At 47.8% G+C, this 10,103-nt stretch overlaps 1 protein-coding gene across 1 annotated transcript; it reads left to right on the top strand.

The window, feature by feature from the left end:
- Positions 1 to 105: 105 nt before the first annotated feature.
- EBP (EBP cholestenol delta-isomerase) lies at positions 106 to 8,621 on the top strand. The gene is made up of 5 exons (XM_056128597.1): positions 106 to 309; positions 1,508 to 1,870; positions 6,049 to 6,085; positions 6,195 to 6,325; positions 8,112 to 8,621. The coding sequence occupies exons 2-5, from the start codon at positions 1,570 to 1,572 to the stop codon at positions 8,333 to 8,335; spliced, it is 693 nt and encodes a 230-aa protein (XP_055984572.1). The 5' UTR covers positions 106 to 309; positions 1,508 to 1,569; the 3' UTR covers positions 8,336 to 8,621.
- Positions 8,622 to 10,103: the final 1,482 nt, after the last annotated feature.

Here is a 10,103-nt window from a genome sequence, read left to right as displayed (position 1 = left end):
GTTTCGACAGCATATGAGAGGCTGAATACCTTTACTGCTTTCCGGTATGATTGACAGATTAAAGACTCCTGACTCGGTCTCAGCCAACAGCGAAAATGGCACCACGCGTGGGGGCGGGGCCAGCAGCACATAGAGAGCTCCCATTGGTTGGAAGCGGCACCGGTCACACTCCCAGTCCCTCCATTGGTCCTATCTGTAAGACGTAGTCCCAGTAAAAGGATGGGACTTCACTAGGGATGTTAAGATACTGCAAGGCAACTTAGAGAAAGCTGGGAGCCCGTGGGAGAGGCTGCTGCGACGCGCTGGTGGGTGAGTGGTCTCCGCTCGGCCTGCCGCTTTTATCCCTTGATCTTAATAACTAGACTGCCTGCACTCAGCTCGAGACCCGTCTTCTCTCTGTCCCTCCCGCACCGCCTCCGCTACCCCGCACTCTTCTACGCGCCTGCGCAAGACACTCTCCGCGACTCCACACCCGGACCCCGCGGCTCCCGCGCGGTCAGTCGAGACCACAGCCGCACCTTCTTCCCATTGGGCAGTTGTATCAAAGGGTTCCAGTTTTCATTGGTGGTCTTTGAATTTGACCTTCCTTTTCCTCTTTCCGCGTTTTGGGCAAGGCTCCTTCCTTCCACTTTTTTCCTCTGACGGATGTTGGTGCCGTCATGTGGTTTCACCCAAAGGCTCTTAGCTCTCTGAACGCTGAATGTGAGGGCCAGAATTTGATCACCGTGTTCTCCTCTGGCTTGTGGTTTCCGGATTGGCAGGAGGGACTCTTTTCCCAGGTGATCGTCGCAACATACAGACCCTTGCAAGGAAGAGAACCAATCTGATCTCTTAAGTCTCCCAAAATTAACTTTGCCCCTTCCCCCTAGGGAGGGAAGGACTGGTTCAGAATCTTGAGTCTCCCTCCCCCCAGCTATCTGATTCCAGAAAGCCGGGATCTGGGCAGGTCCTTGAACCACCTCTCCCGCCAAACTGACCAATGAGGGTGGGGACCGTGTTTGATTTCCAGTTTCCCCCACCAGACTATGAGCAACGTGTGCAGGAACCAGGCCTAGTTCTTGTGTCTTTCCACCAAAGTGACCCTAAAGGCTGGTGTCTCAGGTTTGTTTCCTGTGTTTCATACATTACAGGGCTCAAGAAGGGCTGAAGCAAGCCTTCAGTCTTTCTGTGGTGTTTGACCTTATGATCATTTTCCTAAAACCGCATCTAATTCTATTCTTAGGTTTTTTTTCTGTTGTGGAGACCACACCTGGTGGTGGTACGGAACGGGGTGTGGGGACGACTATATAATGCTGGGCGTTGAGTTCAGGGTCTTGTATGTGCAAAATGTACTCAACAACTTGAATCACATGGTAGCCCTATAATCTGTTTAATCCAGTTTTCCAGTCAATTTACCAGAAAAGGATGCCCATTTATGTTTCTTGTGATAAAATACTTGATTTGACTTTTTTTTAACTCAATTTGACTTTGATTTCATGGTCTTATGCAGTACTTTTTCTTTGTCCAGGTTCTTCTGATCCATTTTTGTGCCTTTCTATTCTCCACGCAAGACTGAAAGTCCATAGAGACATGGCCACCAATGCCAGCCCCTCGCATCCATACTGGCCACGCCACCTGCAGCTGGATAACTTCGTGCCCAATGACCGCCCCACCTGGCATATCTTGGCTAGTCTCTTCTCTGCCTCGGGAGTCTTAGTTGTGACTACATGGCTGCTGTCAAGTCGTGCTGCAGTCATCCCACTGGGAACTTGGAGGCGAATGTCCCTATGCTGGTTTGCCGTGTGTGGCTTCATTCACATGGTCATTGAAGGCTGGTTCAGCCTCTACCACAGGGATCTTCTGGGGGACCAAGCCTTCTTGTCCCAACTCTGTAAGTCCTGTGCTCTTTGCTGAATGAAGGGAACTGTCTGGGCAGGGCTGTATTGACATGTTTATCCATTCAGTAATCTTTCCAGGGGTATGTTTAACTTACCCAACACACGAGTGACAAAACTAGCTATTTGAGGGGGCAGACAGATAGTACAAGGGTTAAGGCACATCATTCCTGGCAATGCTGGGGGACCATATGTGGTACTGGGGATCAAACATGGGTCAGCTGTGTGACCTACCCTCTGTACTGTTGTTCCGGCCCATCATTATTTTTATTTATCCCTTTTTCACAAATTGACAACAGGTTGTATACTCTTTTAAAAAATAGGCCACAACTGGGAATACTTAGAGGCTACTCCTGGCTCTGCACATCACTTCTGGTATTGCTCAGGGGACCACATGAGATGTCAGGGATGAACCTGGGTCTGCAGAGTACAAAGCAAACGTCCACCTGTCTTATTATTGCTCTGGTTTAGGAGCTATACATTTCGGTGGTTTGTTTTGTTTGTCTATTTTGTTTTGGGGCCACACCCAGCAGTGCTCAGAGCTTACTCCTGGCTCTGTATTCAGGGATTACTCCTGACAGGGCTCAGGAGACCATAAGTGTTGCTAGGGATAGAACCCATTTCAGCCACATAAAAGGCAATCATCCTACCCACCGTACTATCTATCTCTCTAGCCCTCTAGCTCTATACACTCTGAACTTTGTTTTTTCTTTTCCTTTATGGGCTAAAAATGGTAGTATGCAGAGCTACTTCCAGTGGTGCTTGAAGGACTGTGTTGTGCCAAGATTTGAACCCAGGGCTCCTACATACCAAGCATGTGCACTGCTTTTTGGGATTTTGGGCCACACCTGGCAGCACGCAGGGCTTACTTCTGGTTCTGAGCTCAGGTATCACTCCAGACAGGCTCAGAGGACCAAGTGGTGTGCCAGGGATTCAACCCGGGTTGACTGCATGTAAGGAAAGGATTCTACTCGCTGTACTATTGCTCTGACCAGTTGTTGTTTTTTTAAATGAGATGGCTCCTCATCATTTAATCAAAATCTTCAAAGCACAAATATTACAAAAGTACTTGACTTGTTTGGTACTGATCGGCATTCCCCCTCAATCTTTTGCTGTTATAAACTACTCCTTTGGAGTATCATGAATAAAACTGCTCCCTATGATTAGTTTTACATACGTCTACATGTGGACCTCTACTTTCACTTCTTTTTTGTTTTTGGGCCACACCCTATGATACTCAGGGATTACTCCTGGCCCTGTGTTCAGAAATCACTCCTGAAGGGCTTGGGGAACGATATGTGGTGCCAGGGATTGAACCTGAGTAAGCCAAATGCAAGGCAAGCATCCTACCTTCTGTGCTATCTCTACAACCCCTACTTTCATTTCTCTTCAGTAAACATGGAGGAGGAGTGGAGAGGCTGAGTCACGTGGTAGGCGTGAGTTTAAATTTATGAAAAGCAGGGGCTGGAGCGATAGCACAGCGGTAGGGCGTTTGCCTTGCACGTGACCGACCCGGGTTCGATTCCTAGCATCCCATATGGTCCCCTGAGCACCGCCAGGAGTAATTCCTGAGTGCAGAGCCAGGAGCAACCCCTGTGCATGGCTGGGTGTGACCCCAAAAAAGCAAAAAAAATTAAATAAATGAAAATAAATAAATTTATGAAAAGCAGCCAGCTGTTGTCAAAAGTGGCTGCACTGGTCTGGGAAGACTGTTCAAGGGCTAGGCTACATTATTTGCATATGGGAGGCCTAAATTCAGTCACTGATACCTCATGATTCCCTAAGCATTGCTGAAAGCAGTCCTATGTAGGACCAGGTGTGTCTATAAACCAAACAAAGACCACCAGAGATGACTCAAAGTCCATGCTTTTTATTTTCTTTTTCCTTTTTTTTGGAGGGGGGTTGGAGTTATACCCAGTGGTACTCAAGGCTTACTCCTGGCTCTGCTCAGGGAACATGTGGATTGCTGGGGATCAAACCTAGGTCTGCTATGTACAAGGCAAGTGCCCTACTAGCTGTACTATCTCTCCAGCCAAAACCACCTTGTCAGGCCCTGAGCACTACAGCGTATAACCTCTGAACCAAAAAAAAAAAATCAGAAAAATATGGCCGTGCCATTTTTCTAGTCCTACCCATAGCATGGGCTGGAGCGATAGCCCAGCGGGTAGGGCGTTTGCCTTGCATGCGGCTGACCCGGCAGACCCAAGTTCAATTCCTCCACCCGTCTTGGAGAGCCCGGCAAGCCAGCGAGAGTATCTCGCCCGCATGACAAAGCCTGTCAAGCTACCCATGATGTATTCGATATGCCAGACACAGTAACAAGTCTCACAATGGAGACGTTACTGGGCCCACCGACCAAATCGATGAACAATGCGAGGAGAGTGAAGTTCAGTGCTACCTATAGCATAGAGTGTCTTAGCCCCTTCACATCCTTGCCTCCACTTGGTATGATCTATTTATTTATTTGTTTTGATTGGGACCTCACTCAGCGGTGTGCAGGGCTTACTCCTCTCCTGGCGCCACACTTGGGGATCACTCCTGGCGGGCTTGGCAGACCCTGTGGGGTGCTGGGGATGAACTTGGGTCAGCTGTGTGCAGGGATGCCTCCTATGTGCTGTACTATCTCTTCAGTCCCCGTCTGGTGTTTCTTGTTGGGACTGGAGAGATAGTACTAAGGGCAAGACAATTGCATTTGATGCAGCCCACCTAGGTTCCATCCCTGGCACCCCAAAGGATACCCTTAGCCTTCCAATAGTGTCCTCAAGTGCAGAGCCAGTGACCGAAGCTATGGTACTGCAGGTGGGGCGTTTGCCTTGCATGCAGCCAACCTGGGTTCAATCCCCAGAATCCCAAAAGGTCCCCAGAGCACCACCAGGAGTGATTCCTGAGCAAAGAGCCAGGAATGAGCCCTGAGCATCACTGGGTGTGGCCCAAAAACTAAAACAAAATTTTTTTAGTGATTGTAAAAGGTGCGAGTGCTTTGTTGTTATGGTAATAGTTTTCCTTAATGACATATAAATTTGAACATCATCCATGTGTTCAGTGGCCATTTGTAAATCCTGGGGGGAATATATTCTAGTCTCCCTTTTAAAAATTTTTGGCCACACCTAGCAGTGCTCAGGGGCTATTCCTGACCCAGTGCTATGCCTGGCAGTGCTTAGGGAAATGTGAGGTTCCAGAAATCAAAACCAGAGCTTCCTACTTACTTGCAGGCCAAGTACTCTACTATTCAAACATATCCCAGCCCCTTTCCACCTACTTTTATATATTTTTTTATTCTATTTACTCATTCACTCATCTTTTTGGAGGAAGGGGATTTGGATCACACCCAGCAGTGCTCAGAAATTACTCTTTGCTCTGTGCTTAGGGGTACCTCCTGGCAGGGTTCTATATGGTATCAAAGATCAAGCCTAAATTAGCTGCATGCAAGGCAAGCACCTTTCTTGCCATGCTTTCTCTCCACCCTGTCACTCTTTTTTAAATTTTTAATTGAATATTCATGAGATAGACCATTAGAAAGCTGTTCATAATTAGGTTTCAGTCATACAATGATCCAGCATCCATCCCTCCACCAGTGCACATTTCCCATCACCAATGTCCCCTATTTCCCTCCCTCCATCCCCCAACACCCCACACCCCACCCCCAGCCTCCCTCTATGGGAGGCACTTTCCATCTTACTCTCTTCTTTTTCTTTTGTGCATTATGGTTTACAATACAGGTACTAAGAGGTCATCGTGTTTGTTCATGGCATTCAGTATTTGTATCGGGATGGTAAAGCTGGAGTAGCTCTTTAACTGTCCACCCTGTCACTCTTACCTTGCACACTCCAACCTGAATTTGATCCCTGGCACCTCACAGGGTCCCCCAAGCCTGCCAGGAGTGATCTTCCTCTCATTCACTTGTTGGTTAGTCATTCACTCTATCAGCTACATATTGCCCTTTGCTTAGTGCACAAACCTTGATCAACTACCAGGCTGTCACAGCAATACGTGCTTCTGTTTCCAGTTGGCATGTGCTTGCTTGTAAACAGGCTCAAAAGTCTAGAATTCAACAAGCCACCCCATTTCGCAGACAAGGAAATTAGGTGCAGAGGGGTAATGACATAACTGTGTTACATGGGCTCTGGCCTCATCCAAGGAGTTCCTCTTCATGGATGTGTCTTATCTTCTTTAGGGAAAGAATATTCCATGGGAGACAGCCGCTACCTTCTGTAAGTCTTTGTCTCTTGTCAATGGAGACCTGTTTTGTTTGTTTTCGTGGGGAGGTTGAGCAGAGCACAGTGACACCAATGACTCCCACTTCTGTCTTTTCTCTCACAGCAATGACAACTTTGTGATCAGCATGGAGACCATCACGGCTTGTCTCTGGGGACCGCTCAGTCTCTGGGTGGTGATTGCCTTTCTCCGCCAACAGTCCTTCCGTTTTGTCCTACAGCTTGTAGTCTCAATGGGTGAGAAAAGGGGTCCACGGTGGACTTTGGAGGGACTAATGGTGGATCCACTGACCAGGGTGGGGGGTGTCCCTGCTGATGGAATGTTGCATTGGTGTCCATTCGGGGCTGAGGTCAACTACTTTTTGGTTGTTTGGTTGTTTGGTTGGTTGGTTTGGGGGCCACACCCAGTGGGGCTCAGATTACCGTATGAGGTGCCAGAGATAGAACCCAGGTCAACCACGTGCAAGTCGAACACCCTACCTACAGTCATATATCCCCGAGGCTGAGGCAGACTGAATAACATACTTCTGGAATGGCCAGGCTCGTTTGTGGGCTGCTCAAGTGGGCATGCCTGTTTCTCCTCTGCTTCCATCCCAAGCCACCTCACTTATGTAAGGGTGGCCCAGGATGGTGAGAAACCTCTATGATCCTCCCAGCTTGGAATTCTGAGTTCCCATCTTCCTCTGGGATTCTATCCTTTTGTGCTCTGCACCTTTTTGTTGTCTTTAGTTATAGAAACACAAGTTCTCGAGTCCTGGAACCCACAGCTGTCTTGAATTCTCTGATTTTCGAGTTTCCTTAAGTTCTGGAGAGAGACACTTAACTGAGTTCAGAAGCTCTCAACTGCAGTTTCTGTAATTCTCCCTTTAAGACTTCTCTGATTTTTTTTGGTGGGAATCGCAAGGCGGGTTGGGGGTCACATCTGGCAGTGCTCAGGGCTTACTTCTGGCTACTTTTACTCCTGCTTCTACACTCAGGTAGGTTTAGGGAACCATATGGGGTGCCAGGAATCAAACCTGAGTCAGCCCTACCCACTGTACAATTGCTCCAGCCTCTAGACTTCCCTGATATTTAGCTTACAGCATTTCATATTTTATTTGTTTGGTTTTTTTAGATCACACCTGAAAGAGCTCAGGGGCTTGTTCCAACTCACTGCTTGGGGTTGCTGCTTGAGTGCTGGGAATTCAGCCTGGCCTCCTATATGCAAAGCACATACTCCATCTAATTGAGATATTTCTCTGGCTCAATTATATTTTTTGTTGTTGTTCCTTTGGGCTGGAGCTATAGCACAGAGGGTAGGGTGTTTGCCTTGCATGCGGATGACCCGGATTCGATTCCTCCGCTCCTCTTGGAGAGCCCGGCAAGCTACCGAGAGTATCTCGCCCGCACGCCAAAGCCTGGCAAGCTACCTGTGGTGTATTCGATATGCCAAAAACAGTAATAACAAGTCTCATAATTTTTGTGAGACATTACTGGTGCCTGCTCGAGCAAATTGATGAACAACGGGAGGACAGTGCAGTGCAGTGCAGTTGTTGTTCCTTTGGGGGCTGTACCCAGCAGTGTTCAGGGCTTTTTCCTGGCTCTGTGTTTAGAACTAACCCATGCTGGTATTTGAGGAACCATATCTGGTGTCAGAGATTCAAAATAGGGTCAAAAACAGAACAAAACAAAAGGGGCTACAGAGATTTACAGCAGGTAGGCCACTTGCCTTGCATGTGATTGGCCTGGTTCAATCACTAGCACCCCATATGGTCCTGAGTTCCACCACGAGTAATTATTGATCTTAGAGTCAGAAGGAAACCCTGAGCTCTGTCATGTATCTCTCTCCCTCCCTCTCTCTCTCACACACACACAATCAAATTAGGGTTAGCTGGTGGTATAAGGCAAGCACCTTAACCCCTGTATTCTGTTTGGCCCCTAATTTAGAGTACTTGGGGTTATTGAGCCCTGATTCCTTCAATGATGCCTTGTAATAGCTCCTTGTCTTTATAGAGTATCTTCTTTCCTCTCCTTCTGTGCACAGGTCAGATCTACGGTGATGTGCTCTATTTCATGACCGAGTACATTGATGGATTCCAGCATGGGGAGGTGGGTCACCCACTCTACTTCTGGTTTTATTTTGTCTTCCTGAATGCCCTGTGGCTGGTGGTGCCAGGGATCCTTGTGCTTGATTCAGTGAGGCAACTCGCCCATGCCCAAAGTATGCTGGATACCAAGACAACAAAAAACAAGAGGAAGCAGAACTAATGAACAGTGAACTGGACTCACACGGTGAACTGACAGAGAACCCTCTAATGGCCCGGAGAGAGCAGTCCTGTTTCTACAGGTTGGAGGGACAAAGCAAATGGATTTCTCAAACTCAGGCTGATGGGAAGAGATGAAAAAGGACCAAAGATAAGGGTGGGGGGTAGAGAAAAAAAGGAGCTGTTTAGGGCTCCTGCCAGAAGCCATTGGGACAAAGGTCCAAGAGAACCTAGGAGGTCCATGACAGTGGCATATTTTAAAATCAGGAAATAAAAGACCTTGACCCTAACACTGAGAGATCTTTCATTACTAATGCCAAAAACATCCCATGACTGACCCCACAGACACCTCCATCATTCATTTATTCCATAAACCACCATTCTACCAGCCATAGAACTCCATGATAATCAGAGACTTCTAATCTATGACCTCCCTGACCCCATCAGAGACCCCATTGAGTCCTGTCACTCACTGACCCCGCCCCACTCCAATCTCCTTGTCTTAGCTTGGGCTGCCATGTTAAAAATACCACAGAGGGGCCAGAGAGATAGTACAGTAGATAAGGCACTTGCTTGCATGTGGTCAACCCTGGTTGAATCCATGGTCCCCCAAGCCTTGCCAGGAGTGATCCTTGAGCACAGAGCCAGGAGTAAGCCTGAGAACTGCTGGGTGTGGTCCAAAAAAAAACAAATTAAAAAAACGTCACAGACCAGGCTGGAGATTGCTCAGTGGACTGGAAAGCAGGCTTTGCATGCAGGAGACCCAGGTCTGAATACCAGCACTTCATGGTACCCTGAGCACTGCTGTGAGTGACCCCAAAGCATGGAACTTAGGGTAGTAGCCCCTAAGCACTGCTAAGTGTGACTCAAAAACAAACACATTCCATAGTTGGACTAACTTTTTTTTCTTTCTTGGAGGCCACACACACAGTGATTCCTGAGGGCTACTCCCAGCTCTGCGCTCAGGAGACCATGCATTGCTGATGACTGAACTGGCGTCAGCTATATGCAAGGCAAGCAACTTAGCCCTGTACTCTCTCCAGCTTTAGACTGGCTAATTTAAATGACGGGAATAACTTTTCTCATAGTTCTGGGAGCTGGGAATCTACCATTTAAGTGTCAGCCCAGTTTCTTTCTCCTGGGGCCTCTCTCCTTAGTTCCCAGGTGACCACTTTCTTATTGTGGCCTCAAATGGCCTTTCTCTGCTGGTACCAATCCCTGCTGTCACTTATTTGTTGGTTTGTGCGGGTGGGTTGGTTTTGTGGTTCCAGAGATGAAACTCAGGGCCATATGCAAGATTATATCACTGAGCCATAATCCAGCCCTGTTTCCTCTTTTATTTTCCTTTGGGTGTGGAGCCAAACCCAGTGACACTCACAGCTTCCTCCTGGCTCTGTGCTCAGGGATCATTCCTGGCAGTGTTCAGGGGACCATATGGTGTGCTAGGAATTGAACTGAGATCAACCGCATGCAAAGCAAGTACCCTGTCTACTGTACTATCATTCTAGGGCCTTCTTTCCTCTTATTATCTCATTTGACCTTACTTAACTCCTTAAAAGTTGGGGCTGGAGCAATAGCACAGTGGGTAGGGCATTTGCCTTGCACGCAGGTTTAATTCCCAGCATCCCATATGGTCCCCTGAGCACTACCAGGGGTAATTCCTGATTGCAGAGCCAGGAGTAACCCCTTTGCATCGCCAATGTGACCCAAAAAGCAAAAAAAAAAAAAACTTACAAGTCCTACGTCCAAGTCCAGTTACATTAGGGATGAAG

This window comes from Sorex fumeus, unplaced genomic scaffold (assembly GCF_029834395.1).
Source record: "Sorex fumeus unplaced genomic scaffold, SorFum_2.1 ptg000065l, whole genome shotgun sequence".
Classification (NCBI taxonomy): domain Eukaryota; kingdom Metazoa; phylum Chordata; class Mammalia; order Eulipotyphla; family Soricidae; genus Sorex; species Sorex fumeus.
The sequence above is the reverse complement of the archived record's forward strand: the minus strand, read 5'-3'. Positions and strand labels throughout refer to the sequence as shown.